Source organism: Trichoderma ghanense, assembly GCF_004382785.1.
Source record: "Trichoderma ghanense strain CCMA-1212 chromosome Unknown scaffold_0, whole genome shotgun sequence".
In the NCBI taxonomy this organism is placed as follows: domain Eukaryota; kingdom Fungi; phylum Ascomycota; class Sordariomycetes; order Hypocreales; family Hypocreaceae; genus Trichoderma; species Trichoderma ghanense.
The window spans coordinates 3,704,851-3,721,475 of NW_027395663.1; the positions used below are offsets into that span (position 1 = coordinate 3,704,851).

Below are 16,625 nucleotides of genomic sequence, written 5' to 3' on the forward strand. Positions count from 1 at the left end.
GGAAAAGGATCCTTGAATCGACAAAATTTGCAAAAAGAGAGCAGCACGGTCTGAAAGAGCGCAATGACGGCAGTGGACGTAAGCAAGGAGGATGGACACAGGGGAATAGAAAATATCATATGAGTTTCAAGCTGGCGGAGACTCTTTCGCTATGTCAAGGCATCTTACATGAACGTGCATTCTGGAGGAGGAAAAGTGGGAGAATAAGCTGGCGTCACTGACACGGACGACTCTCCACTGCGAGCACCTCAATCGTTGCATTGCACACGACATGTTAACTGACCACAGCAGAGCAACAAGATGTGACGATTTTCTCCTTCGTGGATACTACTACTCGACTTCATCATCATCGCCATATGGGCATCATCATCACACAGCCTTGTCGGCGGGCACCTCACGCTCGACATGCTCCAGCTCAACGCCCTTGTTCAGCACATGCTCCACGTCCGCCTGCCGCTGGTCCTCGCTGACGACGCCAAACAGCACGTCCATGTCCTCGAGCGTGAGGCCCTTGGTCTCCCTGATGAAGAAGATGACAAACAGGCACATGCCGATGCAGAAGCAGCCAAACATGATGAAGGTGCGCCACCCGATGTGGTTGACGGCCGCGGGCGTGACCTCGGTGATGACAAAGTTGAAGAGCCACTGCGTCGAGGCGGCGAGACCGACGCCGTACTCGCGGAGGCGCGTAGGGAAGATCTGAGTGGGAAGCGTTGGTTAGCAGTTGGACGGGGTTGGTGATAACGACATGGGACAGGAGCATCTTCATCTCGACTCACCTCAGACACATACACCCAGGGCGTCGGCCCCCAGGACGCAGAGTATCCAATCACGTACAGGTAAATCATCACCACCATGGCAATCGACGCCTGCGAGACCTTGGAGCTGTCCGGGTTGGGCGGATGCGTCGCCAGCACGGCGCCGATGATGAACATCATGCTGGCCATCCAGATGGAGCCTCCAATCAGACTCTTCTTGCGGCCCCAGCGGTCGATGCCCAGGATCAGGAACAGGCCCGTGGCGACAACCTTGACGGTGCCGTACACGCCCGTCGCAAACAGCGACGAGTTGGTGCTGCTGATGCCCACCGTCTCGAAGATCTGGGGCGCGTAGTAGCCGATGCTGTTGGTCCCCGTAAACTGCTGCCAGAACATGATGGCAAACGCCAGCGCGAACCGGTTCCAGTTGCCCTTCTTCAGGCACTCCCTCCAGGTGACGCCCTCGGTCATGGCCAGCTCCTCCTCGATCGAAGCCCGGATCTCGGCCAACTCCTTCTGCACCTCGGGGCTGTCCGGATGGTCGTTGCGGATGTACGCCAGAGACCGCAGGGCCTCCTCGTGGCGCTGCTTCTTCATCAGCCACCGCGGCGACTCCTTGAGGAAGAGCAGGCCGCAGAACATGAGGCCGCCGGGAATCATCTGGATGGCCACGGGCACGCGCCACTGCTTGGTGCCCGGCTTGATGTGCAGCGACACGCCGTAGTCGAGCCAGTAGGCAAAGGTGCTGCCGATGACGAGGAACTCCTGGAACAGGCCGGCGACGCGGCCGCGCGTGGCCGGCGGGCAGTTCTCGCTCACGAAGACGGGCGTGATGGACGACATGCCGCCGACGCCGAAGCCGGCGATGACGCGGCCGCCGTAGATCTGGCCGATGCTGTGCGAGGCGCTGGTCTGGATCGCGGCGCCGACGAGGAAGATGGAGACGAAGAGCATGAGCGCGTAGCGGCGGCCGATGCGCTCGTTGACGAAGGCGGCCGTGATGGCGCCGAAGAAGCAGCCGGCCGTCAGGAGGGAGACGACGTTGGACGAGACGTGGGCGTTTTCGGCGGATGCGAAGCCGCCTGAGTCGGTGGGGAGGCCAAAGTCTTGTTTGAAGCTCTTGAGGGCGAGCACGCTGCCCATGACACCCGTGTCATAGCCTTGAACGAAGATGTTAGCTTGTGCATCGACCTCATAGCGAGGAGACTGGAGTAAGACATGGTGATGGCACTCCAGAAGATGAGAGCGATGAAGAAGCCTCGTATCGTGACACTCTGATAATGAAGAAGGAGAAGGAAGGGAAACATACCAAACAGCAGTGAGCCTAGATAGGCCACCGACGTGAGGATGTACACGCGATAATTCTTGAAGAAGCGCATCTTGGGCGTCTCAACAACCAGACGATACCGCTTCAGACGCTCCGTCTTCCAACAAGAAGAAGACTGGAGCTCAAGGAGAGGACCCGTCGTACTTCATATATACCCTTACGAATCGAGAGCTCTCCATCCTGTTGCTACCTTGAGCTACCCCATCGTTCCTTGCTTTCCTGTTAGGAAGTGAGCAACACACCCCAATCAGGCCAGGCCGATCCTCCATATTGAGGGTGTGCTCGCAGTCATTCGTCCGGAGCTGTGCACCGGTTGGTTCACTAGAGGTGGATAGTAAACACCATGCTGAACAGGGCTGTCTGTCCCCATGATTTGCTGCCCCTTGTGTTCTTCGCATTCCGATGCCCTCTCGGCCTTGGTCAACCCCAGACGGGCCCTCCATTCCCCCCAAGGCCTGTTAGTCCGGGGATAGGATGAAGTTGGTTTGGGGGAGTGGGACATCGTGGAGTTGGCCGCCGGGTTAGCGACAAGCACCGAACCCAACAAGCAACAGAGAAGTAGCTCCCCCGCAGCAGGCAAGCTGGGACTCCCCGCACTCGGTCCGGCTCTAAAAGTTGGCTCTCTTTTGGCCTGCTTGGGCGTGTATCTTCGGCAAAAGGTTCTTGAAGGGAGCGAGACTGACTTTCCCGTGTTAGTGAACCACCCTGGGCGAAAGACGGCCGTGGCCTCGCTGGAGAACAACCCGAGATTTGTGTGGGGGTTCTTGGCTGAGTTGCCGAAATGCCGGTGGCTGCTGGGAGGGATTTCCCGCCAATCGGGGGGAGAGTTGTGATTTGGCTATATTCTGGAATGTTGTTTGTGGCATCATCGATGGACTGTGCTCCGTGCGTGTGATTCTTTCCTTCTTTTTCCTTTGGATGATTGAATGTTTCATATCATAGGAGGATGATGTTCTTCCTATGGAAAGAGCAAGACGGTTACGACGAACCACCAAGCGCCGAGACAGGGTTTGGACGGATGGGAGGGAGGGTGGCCATCCAAGTGCAATTGGGCTCGTCTTCCTCCCCTGGCCCCCGAGGCAGCGGAACACTTCCCCGTTCTGATGCGCTCACGCTTCGGACTCGGTTAGCTTCCACAATGGACGATTTCGCATGGCTGGGGTCGCATTCGATGTCACTCAAGCACATGCTGAATCCAGCTGAGATGGTGCTGGGGTTCGTGAAAATGGGCAGCTCTCCCCTAGGGCAGGCAAAGCTCGTGATTACCGTTCACCGTTTCTCTCTTTGGTCTTCGCAGTTATCATCTTGGGTATCCTCGCAAACTTTGAAATGTGAGCTTTGATACGATTGCAGATATCTCAAGGCTAGCCCGAAGCGTGAAGGAGTGGCAAGCCGCCTTGGGGGAGAAGTCGGAGGCGGTGATATACTACCTAGGATTCCTTGCCACGCGCTGCCTGAGGAACTGAGGTGGGGGTTTCTGCTTTGACTTGGAAGCAATCTATCAAAAAGCAACCGTTTAATCTTGTCACTTTCAATTAAACTTTGAACTCTGTTGGTTGCTGATCGGCCTTGCGCAACGACACACAACGACCTCATCGACCAACGGTCATTTGTCCCCGCGGGGGAAAATTGACTGCATGAGGAGTGCAATGGTCTTGGAGATATTATCAGATGTTCCCGCAGTCCAAGTTCCTGCCCAAGCTGGGTATCATCAGCTGAGTCTACCTATCGACGTTGAGTGGGCATGGACAGTTCCAGGTGGACAATGGGTGGTAAATCGGATGAAACGATAAATCAAAGTGGTATATCCCAAACTATGTATGTCTATGTACAGGCCCAGTCTTCATGTATGCGGGCGTCCTTTCTATCATGAAAAAAGATGATCAATTAATGTTTTTATCCGCGCAGGCCCTCTGCCATGGCCAACAGCAAGCCAAGCGCCTTGTGAGCCGGCGCCTTGGTCTTCTTCTTCTTGGGAGCGGATGCCTCCGTATCGTCCTGCTCAACCTCGTCGCTCTCGTCTGTCGACCCCGAGACGGCAGAAGTGGCGGCGGCCTTTGATGAATCAGTCTTGGTGCCGGCGGACTTGATGGCCTTTCGGGGCGCGCTCGTGAAGACGCAGTCGGCGTCGCCCCAGATGGAGTCGGCGACGTTCACCCAGAGGGACTCGGGCTTGATGAGCGCCTCGGCCGTGTAGAACAGGCGGCAGTCGGCCGCCTGGTAGACGAATTGGGTGGGAGTTTGGTCGTCAAAGGGCGAGAAGGCGTTGCGGAAGTTGACCGACCCGCCTGTGAGCCTCAGCGGCAGGTCCTCAAGTTGGAGAGGGATGTAGGGCGAGAAGACAGACATCTCCTTGTCGGTGAAGAGCGGCTTCTTTGAATCGGTGGCGTTCTGGACCAGGGTCTGGGCGGCAACGAAGGCTCCCGCGATATCGGAGAAGGCGAGCACCTGGGCGCCCTTGACGCCGCCGATGCCTTGCATGGGGCCGGCCTGGGGCCGGCCTCCGGTGGTGACGACGCGGACGCCGTAGGGGATCATGTGGTTGACGAAGATGGTGCAAGTCGACGAGCACCGGCCGTCAGTGAGCTAAACGAGAGAAACGGCTTGTCAGTAAAGGCGGTGATGCAACTCAGGTGCGCAAAAGATGGAAAGGGAGAGGCTTACAATGACAATGTTCTCGGGCGCAAACGGCGGAGTGGTGCCGTTGAGGATCCCTCCCTGGCCATAGATGTTGATGGGGTTGAGTGTCTCGTTCGTTAGGGCAAAGTTGTTCTCGGCCACAATCGCAGTGGAGGGAACGCCGAGAACATCAAACGGGCCCAGGAAGTCCTCGGCAGAGTCGAAGGTGGACTTCTGGTCTGGCTTGACAAGACCGGGCACAAAGTAGCCGGACTGGGCGAGGTCGGGGTCCGCTGCAGAGCCTGGAAAGCGGCTGATGGTCTCGACGAGGAACTGCGTTCCCGGAGTGGAGCGGAATCGGGTGGCCGAGAAGATGGTCATGTTGGGGAAGAAGACGCTGACGAGGCCGAAGCCAGAGGCGACGACTCCACCGCCGTTGTTGGTCACGTCGATGATGATCTTTGACTTGCCGGCGGCAACGGCCTTTAGGACAAAGTCTTGAGCCTCAAGGGCAAAGTTAGCAATCTCGTTTGTCGGGATTCCGGATGCCAGGTCTTGCGTCTCAAACGTGGGCACCGTCAAGACAGCAACGTCCTCTAGCCCCTTGTCGTCGGGCAAGTACCCAATGATCAGGTTGAAGGGGTCCTTGACGATGGGCTTGGGATACGTTTCCGGGGCTGGCTTCTCCTTTGCGCTTGAACTTGAGTCTGCTCGCTTCTTCTGGCTGGAGTCATCCGATGAGGCTGGCTTGGGCTTGCAGGCGGCATCCCACAGCTCATCGCCAGTCTGGAAAGTGAAGTCAGTGCCGAGCCTTGAGCTGACATCTGCAGTGAGCGGGATGCTCTGCTGGGTTCCGTTGGCATATGTAAGGTTGAAGTCGTGCATTCCGGGAAACGTGGGGAACGCCGAATAGCCTCCGGGTGCCTCGTTGCCATCACGGGCAATTGGCACGTTGGTCATCATGTAATTGTATCGGGCGTCGGGGTCCTGGAGACCGATTGTCTCGGAGAACTGTTCGGTAAACGCCTCGGCACCGACTCCGTTGATGAGCGTCACGGGGGAGACGTCCTTGTTGCCTTGGGCAAGAAGCTTGCCATCACCCAATGTGTATAGACGAGGAACTTCTATTCCATTGCTGGAAAGCGAAGCCAACCTCACCGCGCTCCGGAAGTTGAAAACGAGTGAGCAAGGCACGATGACGAGATGGCCGTCGTTTGCGAAGCTGAGGAGGTGGAAAAGATCCGCGTCGAAGTCGTACTGTGATTTATACAGATTCGCAGACGCCCTGTCGCGGATATTGGCGAGCCCGCCAAACAGGTCGACTGTGGCAGAGAGAGCGCCTGGTGGTGGATCTGGTAGACTCAAGTCAGAACGCGGCTCATTGATGGGAAAGAGGTGAGAGAGAGAGAGAGAGACACAAAGCCTTACTTCTCAGGATCTCGGTAGTGGAATGCCACTCAAGATACTTCCTGACCTCGTCGACGAAGCTGACTGCCAGGTCGGACTTGAATGGCGTAGACTGCAGACAGGCGACTGCAAGCTGACTGGAGAAGCTTGGAGCTGCAATAAAGATGTTAGACAAAGTATGTATCACACGAGTCTACTGGCTTGACTCCGGACTTACCCCCTGCTTTGACCAACTTGGCAATTTGCGCACATGGCTCGGCAGCCGTAGAGGATTTGGATGAGGTTGAGGCCTCTGCAGCCAAGGCTGTTGTTGCCAGGGCCGCGACAGCGGAGAGACGTGATAACCAACCCATGACTTCTAACAGACACAAAGAAACAAAACGCTGAACAAGAAATATTAACCCCAAATAAAGATTGAAGTGATTAGGGCCACGACACAACTCTTAAGTGTTGTGGTTCTCTAGACGCTGGACGCTGGTTGGGGGTATCACTCAGACCAAAGGAGAAGCATGTGCTTGTACATCAGGTATATATCTATCTTGACATTCACGCCAACCCACGAGCCATCATTATCAAGCAAGCCGTAACTCGACTCAAGCCCCATCAATGCCCTCTTCTTTTTTTAGGGCTGCCTGCACTTTCCCCAAATAGCTCCAAGAATCGAGGCCAAACGATGGGGTTTCAAAGGACCACAGCCCACTTGCACCCACGTTCCTCTCTCCCCCTGTGCTGACGCGACCCGCAAACTCAGCCTAACCCTCTAGCAAGCTGCGGTGTAAGTTAGGTGCTTACATCTTGTGCACTACGGCGGACCTCCAAACACGTTGGGATTCCAAGCTCGAGTCCTGAATTTTGAGTCGTGATTCGTAGCTCTGTGTTTGTGCGTTGTTGAAATTGTAATCATACCAGGACATGGGACGAGAGGCCTTCTTCTTTGCTTTGGACGCTGCGCTCCATGGTAACAGTCAATGTCTACAGTTGCGAGCAAGTATCGTGTTAGTTTGTTTTGGTCCCATTGCAGCCAGAGTTTTGTCATCGCCACGCAAATATTAAGATCTGCCAAACGCGGGCATACTCGGAAATGTGCCGTTGGGCTGAGATGGGCCCTGAAGAAACCCGCACTATCACCATTACGAGCAGCAAACCAGAACCACTAAGACGGAGCTGCGGCAAACTGTGCGGCTATGGCAGGGGATAGGACAACTAAAGAGATGTACTACTAATAGTAGTATGAGGCTGGCCTCGTCTTTGGGCTGCACTATCAGTACTCCTGAGACCGGTGAAGCACTCTGAACCGATTTGGGGGTTCAAATCCGATGCAGAGCATGGTACTGGATATAACATCATCAGCAGTCGTCCGTGGTTTGTGGAATGCGACCACAAGTTTTTCCAAGATTCCAAAGAGATCTACAAAGAAGCTGGGAGTCCTACTCTATCCCAGCAGACGAAACACGGACAGACACCCCGGCAAGGTCATACTGATATAGTTCAGTCACGCCAATGCCGATCCTAGACTTGCCTGATACAAGTCAATGGTAAGCCAGAGCTCACTGACGTTGAAGTTCTATAGTGATAGTATAGTAGTATTCCAGCGAAAAAGAAATGAAGCCGCTTCCGCCCTATCGCGGCCGTCAGCTCGCCTAACCCACAACCCATGCAAAGGTCCCCAGCCGTGTCATGCTCGCTCCAGGGTCCAGTCCCACACCGTCAGATGGCTAACGCTTCTAATGCCAGCGTGGCTGAGCGTCCATGATGACCGGCCCGCTGCTAGGCTGATTCTAAATTTACCCATCGCTGCTCGATAGGACCTTGCTGTGTGCATTAGGGCTGGCGTTGGGAAGAGAGCTGCGGCCTTGGCTTCATTTATCCCGGCAGACGGCCTTGTTCTGTTGAAGAAATCGCTGAAGACTTGTTGCATGCACAGAGTTCTGATAAACAGTTGCTTGCTCCGCGCACGCCCTCACTCGCTTCGAGCTGCTGCTTTCTCCTTCACTGGAAAGAGTGGGCACAACTACATGTGATACTGAAGACATCCAGCCCTCTCTGACCTGGCTGCTCGTTTTCTTTATTGTCAAACATTCCGCATATCGTCGCCAAAGAACAGCCGAAATGGGCAAGGGGAGTCGCATCGCGTGTATCGCGGTGCCGTATCTATGGACGATAGGTGCTCTGGTTGCCCTCATCTTTGTGGGCTTGGGCTCAACCGACGAGGATTCCTCTACGTTGAACAAGTTGTATTTCATGAGGGTAGGTTTTGGTCAAACGATAATCGAGTTGCTACCACAGCATCTGGTTCCCAAGCCATTGGCCCAGTATCCTAACCTGACGATTTTCATCACAGGCCGACCTTTCCAATGTTACCCACGTCGAAGCAACGAGGTTCGGCGACCGGTTACTTAATGTGACGTACACCGCCATGAGAAATAGCACCGAGGAGCTCGCCAAGGCCTTGGAAGAGGCAGAGGAGGACTCGGAGCTGCGCGACTTCTACAACATCGGCCTCTTTGGCTATTGCACGGGCGACAAAGAGGGCGACAGATTCGTTGTGGACTTTTGCAGCAAGCCCAAGGGCAGCTTCTGGTTCAACCCGCTCGAGGTCTGGCACCTGAACATCAGCGGCGTGCCCGACTTGCTGCCGTCGCATCTCCAGTCCGAGCTGAAGACGTACCAAAAGGTGTCGCACTGGATGTTTGTTGCGTATGTCCTTGCGTTTGCCACCACTTGCATTCAGCTGCTGGTGGGCTTCTCGGCCATCTTCAGCCGCATTGGAAGCTTGTTTACAACCCTCGTCGCAGTGGTAAGTCGATGATCTCTCCCTGCTTTGACCAGCCTTCCAATGGCTTTCCCACTGACCCAATTCCACAGGTTGCGGCTGTCTTCATGTTGGCCGCCAACATCACTGCGACCGCCCTGTTCGTGGTCTTGACTGGCGTCTTCAGATCTTCCCTCAAAGAATACGGTGTGACGGCAAATCTCGGCGGGAACCTCCTTGCCGCTTCATGGCTCGCCGTTGCCTTGTCCCTGGCAAGCGCCGTCCTGTGGCTCTTTAGCTCGTGCTGCTGCTCTGGCCGTACTGAAGCCCGTCGTGCTTCGCCAAAGGGCAATTATGAAAAGGTCGATCCGGCCGGCGGCTCAGCGTCGTCACAGCACAACGGCCATACCACGGCGCCTGCTCCCACTTTCGACAAGACGAATACGGCGTACGAACCCTACCGTCATCAGTGATCGCGCTTGGAATAACAGGTCGACGTGACGTGGAGAAAAGAAGAAAGGGAGAGAATTACATGATGTACATAGTAGCTAGCTGAGGCAGGGCTAGTTTATTTTTCGTTTTCTCGTTATTGTTACAACCGTCTGCAGGAAAAGATGGCCAGTGTTTTCTGGAGAGTGATGCAGGCGATGGACCGGGATGACCATAGGTTGTGCCAGAACTCCTTTTCTAGATCCGTTATACCCAAGCAATAAGACATGAACAACTCACTACATTCATCATCTTCCCGCAACAGTACAGGATATGGGCTTCTCTCTCAGCATGAATGGCTCGAGTAGAATGGGGGGTCGTCTAATACGCGCGATACAATTGACAGCACGATGGGACAAAGGCGCTTCGAACTGACAGTCTTGATGTTCCTGAGTTCAGCCCTAAGAGAATCTAGATACCAACATAGCCCCAGTTAAACATTATGGGCGCCAAGTAACGCAGCGATGGAGCAAGGCTTCAATCCTAACACCCCCTTGTCTATCACATGCGACAAGGTCCATGTCCCCATAACCGCTGTGGTGGTGCCTGGTATATATCAGGCGGGGATACAGGATTCGGCAGGTGTAAAAGCTCTGTATAAGCGATGGTAGCAACAGCTGGAATCAGAGCGCCCAACAAAGCTCTTTACACCGTTGTGTCTGACATCATCTCTCCAACAATATGACAGACCAATCTTCCATTGCAATTAAGTACTCCAGGCTCAGAATGAATACACGCAATCTAGGTTTAGGTTGAGCAAAGCTTCTCTCAGCTTGGAATAACTAGGGGCGCCCATGCCGGTGACCGGACCCAAATCTTTCACAGGCCCGAATTCATACGCTCTGCATCCACTGTTCCATCGTCTGTGAGATCGGCAAAGGCTTCCGGATGGCTGCACAGGTCAGGTTTGAGGAAAACAAGAGGTCCCTCGCCATCTCGATGCGCTCGCCGTTGGTGAGGGTAGTAATCAGGGAGCTGAGTGATGGAGCCACGGATGAGGTGCCAGGATAAGTGAAAAAGCTCATGCAACTGGAGTGATGTTAGGGTCACCTGCAACTGGGGTGATGTAATTCTCGGAAGCTAGAGCGGTGTTTGGGAGTCCCCAAGATAGTTGCGAGGTGTTGTGGCAGGAGGAGTTGTAGCCAGCATTGATGCTCGGCCAAATACGTCTTGAGAGCCTCTCCTAATACTCGAGCATGACAAGAGAGTTGCTGAAGCCACCGACAGACGCAAAGCTTATCACAACTTGCCTGCTAATTCAACGGCGAGACGGATATATAGCTTGTGCTGATGCCATCCATGCGCAATCTTCTTACATCTTTCCTATGGCCTTGTACTCTCGTTCAAAGAAGGAGGAAAGGACGGCATGGATAGAAAGCGGAAGTTTCTGCAATTGTGCACTGCTGTCTTGGTTCAACATGTGGCTGTTGCAGGCCTTTAAATAGGCTGCAGATACGGCCTGTTCATTCCGTGCAGCCACAACATGGCGGTAAACCGGTTCGTCTCTGCCCAAGGGTTTGCGTTTTTTTAATTCGAATATAGAGGCATTGAACGTGTTAGCTGGAGCTTTTTTATAGAGTTAAGGTACTGAGTGGATGACTGTAGGGAGACACCCTTGTCAAGGCATACGTCTCCAGATGACGACGACTTACTTCGGATATCCACTCGACACGCGGCAACGACAGGCCTTTTGAACTTTTGTCAAACATCGAGGTAACAAAAACAGACAAACTATTTTAATCTTGATCGGAAATCTCTGACATGAGGCCTTTATAGTGACAAAAGAACCGAAAACCTTGGATAGTCCAGAGAATGCGCTGGGTTCGACAAAAAGGAGAGTCTTGCTGACGGATCTCGTTCACAATCGAGCTATTGCTATCCATTTCGGTAGCCTACGTAAGGAGTATATAAAAGGCTCAAGAACACTAGCTCCACTCGAGCTGAGACACAATTTTTGCATTCAGCCAATTGTCATGCTCGTCAGCCATGTGGGAAGCCTCGTCGGTCCTTTGCAACCGCTTCGAACCGAGAAAAGAGAACGTGGAAGCCTGTTCCTCCGCATTGGGGGTGTACTTTGAGCACCATTACCCCCGCTTGTGTCCCATACAGTTCTAGCACGTAGTAAATGGCAATGGCTTCAACTGGTCATCCCATGTGCCCTTGTTATACCATGGAAAGAAATTATATCGAGAGACTAAGCTTCCGGATAGATAACGAGCAGCATAATCCAATATTATTTCAAAAAACTATAAAGGTAATGGTCACAAGCGAGCAGATTTCTCACAATAACAACCACGAGAAAGCCCTTGACTACTGAGTCTCTAAGCCAAAGTAGAAGACAAATAGCTTGGGTTGTCACATCCGTAGCACTGGTGGCTCAACCTGGAGCCCCCACGGCATTTAAGGTTGTGATTGCATTCTCATAGAGGATGGATATGCATATACTGAACGCAAGAACCATGCCAAGGGTCAAAATGGGCCAGTCACACGGAGGCGTCCATCTCTAGTAGGCATTCGATGGGTCCAAGTATACCAACTTGGCAGTTCATGGGAGCAACCGGAAGTTCCAGCTACAGATCATCCCAACCTGTGTCCCTTGGCACATGCTCTTTTGTAGGCCTTATTCATGGCCTACTTGAAGCACGATTGCCTTTTTTTGCCTCACAAAGCCCACTACTTGGTTCAAGACGAGAATAGCTCGTTGATAAGAATAACAACCTGGCTGTGCACCGACCACTGTCAAGATAGCACCACTTACGCGTCATATTATGGAATAATACCGCCGAAACCATACATCTTCCATGTTTGTATAGTCCACTTTGCAACCGATGCGTTACCAGGATTCTCTAGGCGGGCCGTCCCTCTCACTGCCCGTTCTTGCATCTATAATATGAACGAGAGCGATACCAAATTCAGTCGATAATTCGATATCACCATTCAGGACAATATTTAAAGACTTTACTATCAACTTGCCTAAATGCATCTTTCGGGCCTCTTCCAGGTGGCCGCACTGGTCGGCTCTGCTGCCGCCGAGACGATGTCTGGTAAGTGCTGCACCACACTCCGTAGGTGTTATGATTCCGCCTCTTACATATCGAAAAGCAACATTCAACACTCTCTACGAAGACCCCTCGCGCTCCTTGAGTGAGGTCACCTGCTGGAGGAAGAACATTGGGTTTATGCCAAACTTGGACTGGACTCTTCAACAGGACGCGGCAGGATTTATTGGACTGGACAAGATCAATGGCCTGAACTCTGGCAAGTGTTTCACTTGCTGGAGACTCAGCTACGAAGGCAGGGCTATCTCACTGCTGGCTCTGGATGGTACCGACTCTGGAGTTGTCATGTCCTTCAGGGCTCTGCAATATCTTACCGACGGACGAGCTCAGGAGCTGGGCCGAGTCGAGATCGATGCTGTCGAGGCGGATACATCGGAATGTGGAGTTCCAGCAACCAAGCTGCATGCGTATGATTTCTAGTCTTATTATGCCTACTTGTTCGCATGATTTGGTACTGGTATCTCTGTGTACTGGATATTGCCGGAATCCTTGCGGTACGCCTAAAGTGTGAGTTGGAGTTGTTTGTTGCATGGTCGACGTAGTTGATCGTGTATGAGCATGCTTCTCCCAAGACACTATGTCAACTATTCCAAAGTACCCCTTTTATCAATCCATTCATCAGATTACACACTATACACAGGGCATGCAATATGCCGTGTTTCTACTTAGGTACGTGTATGTATGTACTTGTAAGACCACATAAGAAGCGGGTATTTCGAACGCTTTGGAGCGCGCAACCCTGTTGATCTGGACATTGCAATACGCGTATGAAAGCAAGCAATGAAGGATCTACCTGAAACATAAACCGTGGTTGCGTTGACCATCTCCACAGGACCACAATGCTAACCGGAATCTAGGCTAGATCATGGCGGATTTCGCGTCTACGTTCTTCAAAGTAATCTAGCTCACAGCGTTTCTTTCTGGGCACTCTTTATACCGATGTGAGTCACCGTATTTACTCCCTGATTATATCGTCTAGGGAGAAGTAAAGAGTTTGTTACTTGAGACATGCTTCTCGAATACAACCATACTTGTCCAAGGGCTCAAAACACAACTTCGAGGTTGTTCATCTTTGTTCAGGACATATTGCACCAGAAACAGCGCGTTTATTGAACACATCAGGCAAAGCTGATCACTATACTATATCATTATACCGCGAAAAAACTAAGCATCATATCAATAAGCACTCCCCCCCAGATGGCACAGACTACTTCCTTGAGTAGTTGCACTTTAAGCCTCATCAGGGGGCGTTTGCTTTCGAGCAGTGTCCTCAATGTAGGTGGTCGTGGGGGTCGTCCTCGTCTTGCTAAAGTCTCGCATCGCTGTCCCAGCCGCGAACAGCTCGTCAACCTCTTCCAGGCTTCGGCCTTTCATCTCCGGAATCAAAAAGTAGGCCACGCCAACCATGACCCAGTTGATGGAGCCGTAGATGAAACCAACCTTGGCACCCAAGGCGGCATACGGTGCATTGAGGAGATACGGGATTGTGAAGGAGGTGACGAAAGTGGTGATGATGGAGATGACGGATGCAAAGAGGTTTGTCTTCTCCTTGACACGAGTGGAAGCGGCCTCAGATACTACGACGTATGATACAGGGGCCCAAGAAAGGTTGTAAGAGCAAGCGAACAAGATAAAAGACGCCACCTAGCAAATTGTTAGCATGAGAAACGATGGAGACGTCGAAAGTAAAGATTTACCAATGCTGCTCTCTCAGAGTCATTGGGGTTCTTCTCCAGTCCAACGCCACCGACAATGAAGAGGAAGATGGCCATTCCAGAACCACCAATCATCAGCATGGGGCGTCTGCCAACTTGATCAATCAGGAACCAAGTAGTGACGAGGCAGACGAGACCAGTGACGTTGCTCAGGATGTTGAACAGGAAAGCTTGGCTCTTGTAGCCCTGGGACTGGTAGAAGACGACAGAGTACTGGCTGGAAAAGGCCTGACCGGTGATCTGCTGGCCGAACATGGCAACGACGGCAACCATGGTTCGCTTTCGGTTGTCCATGTTGAAAACCTCTGCCCAGGAACCCTTTTGCTCAGTAGAGTGAGCATGACGGAGAATGTCGATCTCTTGCTCGATTTCGGCCTCGGTGTGGTTCTTGTACAATCTTCGCAGGGAAACCTTTGCTTCTTCGACCTTGCTCTGAGAGAGGAGCCTGTAGTTTGCAATTTATTAGTCTGGCTATACTTTTATACCATCTGAAATTTGATGTTTCGCTCACCATCGTGGAGACTCGGGGACAAGAGGCAGCAGGCCGACGATGAATGCCGGGGCAATGAATTGCAAGCCGACGGGGATTTGCCAGCCCTTGTCACCGGAGATGTGCTGAGTGCCGAACGTGACCAGAGAAGCAACCAGTTGGCCAAAGACGATCATCAGTTGCAGCGTGGACGTCATCATACCACGGAGGACCTTTGGTGACGTCTCGGACAGGTAGATGGGGACGACGACGATGGTCATTCCCGTCATGGCGAAGCTGATGAATCTGCCCACGGTAAACTGTGCGCTCGTCGTTGCAGTTGTTTGCAGAAGAACTCCACTGCAGCGTCCGTTGTTAGTGATAGTTCGTCATATGACTTCCATTCCATCTAATTCAAAAGGAGGCAACTTACATGAAGGACAAGCAAGCCAGGACCAAGACACACATCTTGCGTCCGAATCGCTCCGCAATCGGTCCACAGGCAATGGCACCCAGAGCCTTGCCCAGGAAGGGCAGAGAAGTCATCAGAGAAGACAGCCATGGGGGCAGCTTGCAGACACCAGCTTCATTGCATTCACCGAACCGCTTGCCGAAGCTCTGCATGCCTTGGACTCCTCCAAAGTTGCCGACGTCGTAGCCAAAGTTGAAGGCGCAACTGCACATGTAACTGCAGTGTTGTACGGTAATTAGAAAACCAAGTACCGACTGGAATGCTATCAGATGGAGACTTACAGCATGATGAACAGGATGGTGCTGTTGAACTGCTTCAACCGGTAACCTACAGAGAGGTCTACCGACGAGGTGTCGGCCGCCATCTTGATGGTTCAGTATGGCAATACTGAGGAAATCAAGATGATGATAATACTCGTGATGAAATAGGAGGAGAGTCAATGAATTCTGTTGGTCGGAACCAAGGGCTCAGGCGATATGAACGTCTGTATCCTTGCAGCAAAACCTTGATCGCGTTAGACCGCGTTCCCCGATGCTACCGTTTCTGCCACCACCTCCAGAAGGCGAGAAAACGACAGGATCATCCACGACATATATAGGATGGTTGAGGCATCTACGCCTTTGACAGCCACAGCCTGGCTTCCCCGTTGATGGCTGGATCGTTGAGCTTGGAATTGTTTGTAAATCGCCATTGCACCATCTCGACGGTTCAACTCGCAATGGACGTTGTCCGGGGCAAAGCGCCAGAGGCGTGGCCGAATGCCGTCAGCTAGGAGGGCCGAAGTCCGATGCGAGAGCCGTCACTTGCGAGGCCCGCGAGTCAGAATCTCGTCACGGTTGCTCGGCTCTCTCCGCAAGATCCAGGGCATCATTGCGGAGGAAGAGTGTCTAAAGGGGACTATTTCTTACAAAGTAGGGGGAAAACACGTCTCGTCCCCATGATCTTGTGCCTTCGGGAGGCTAACTTTGTCATGGGGAAGTGGGAGAAGTTGGAGAATCCCCGTAATCTACTGGCTCGGCAGCGCAAACCATTCCATGGAGGCGAGAACCAGAACTTGGGGAGAAAGCTGGGGTGGGACAGCGGTTCCCGCGAGAGTCCCCCGACTTCCATGTGGTCATGCTCAGCTTCTGACCAGGACGAATGCCGCTGGCAGCTACTAGTAGGATGGAGGGATGGAGATGGTATGGAGAAGTAATATTCGTACCACGAGCTCTGTGGCCATGTCGCAATAGTTCGGGCAGCTCTTATGGATCCCATGTCTTCTCCATGCATGATATGAGAAAAAGTGTCCCCTCTCTATATCCCGAACTTGGGCTCATGATCAACGCCTCGTCTACTACTCGTTCTCTCTCCAACACATCTCGGTCCTCCTTCAATCGAACGCCAACCCTAACTGTACGCAATGGGCAGCCAAAAGGACACTCGTCCCAACTTCCTCGTCATAGTGGCCGACGACCTCGGCTTTAGCGATCTTGGCTGCTATGGCTCCGAGATAGCAACCCCTCACATCGACGCGCTGGCCTCGCAGCAAGGGGCGCTGCGCTTCACACAATTCCAC

At 52.9% G+C, this 16,625-nt stretch overlaps 5 protein-coding genes across 5 annotated transcripts; 2 read left to right on the top strand and 3 right to left on the bottom strand.

Annotated features, from left to right (window-relative positions):
* Positions 1-369: 369 nt before the first annotated feature.
* CCMA1212_001300 (Quinate permease) lies at positions 370-2,290 on the bottom strand (the record flags this gene model as incomplete). The annotated part of the gene is made up of 4 exons (XM_073698733.1): positions 370-699; positions 780-1,918; positions 2,068-2,228; positions 2,286-2,290. The coding sequence occupies 4 exons, from the start codon at positions 2,288-2,290 to the stop codon at positions 370-372; spliced, it is 1,635 nt and encodes a 544-aa protein (XP_073563118.1).
* A 1,691-nt stretch (positions 2,291-3,981) lies between these two features.
* Positions 3,982-6,464, bottom strand: CCMA1212_001301 (uncharacterized protein; the record flags this gene model as incomplete). Its single annotated transcript, XM_073698734.1, has 4 exons — positions 3,982-4,671; positions 4,750-6,056; positions 6,133-6,264; positions 6,329-6,464. 4 exons carry the CDS (start codon positions 6,462-6,464, stop codon positions 3,982-3,984), a joined length of 2,265 nt encoding a protein of 754 aa, XP_073563119.1.
* Positions 6,465-8,220: 1,756 nt separating this feature from the next.
* On the top strand, positions 8,221-9,336 carry CCMA1212_001302 (SUR7 family protein pun1; the record flags this gene model as incomplete). Its single annotated transcript, XM_073698735.1, has 3 exons — positions 8,221-8,358; positions 8,453-8,908; positions 8,977-9,336. The coding sequence occupies 3 exons, from the start codon at positions 8,221-8,223 to the stop codon at positions 9,334-9,336; spliced, it is 954 nt and encodes a 317-aa protein (XP_073563120.1).
* Positions 9,337-12,329: 2,993 nt separating this feature from the next.
* Positions 12,330-12,831, top strand: CCMA1212_001303 (Protein SnodProt1; the record flags this gene model as incomplete). Its single annotated transcript, XM_073698736.1, has 2 exons — positions 12,330-12,396; positions 12,455-12,831. 2 exons carry the CDS (start codon positions 12,330-12,332, stop codon positions 12,829-12,831), a joined length of 444 nt encoding a protein of 147 aa, XP_073563121.1.
* An 810-nt stretch (positions 12,832-13,641) lies between these two features.
* Positions 13,642-15,431, bottom strand: CCMA1212_001304 (Hexose transporter 2; the record flags this gene model as incomplete). The annotated part of the gene is made up of 5 exons (XM_073698737.1): positions 13,642-14,055; positions 14,109-14,571; positions 14,638-14,955; positions 15,029-15,283; positions 15,349-15,431. The coding sequence occupies 5 exons, from the start codon at positions 15,429-15,431 to the stop codon at positions 13,642-13,644; spliced, it is 1,533 nt and encodes a 510-aa protein (XP_073563116.1).
* Positions 15,432-16,625: the final 1,194 nt, after the last annotated feature.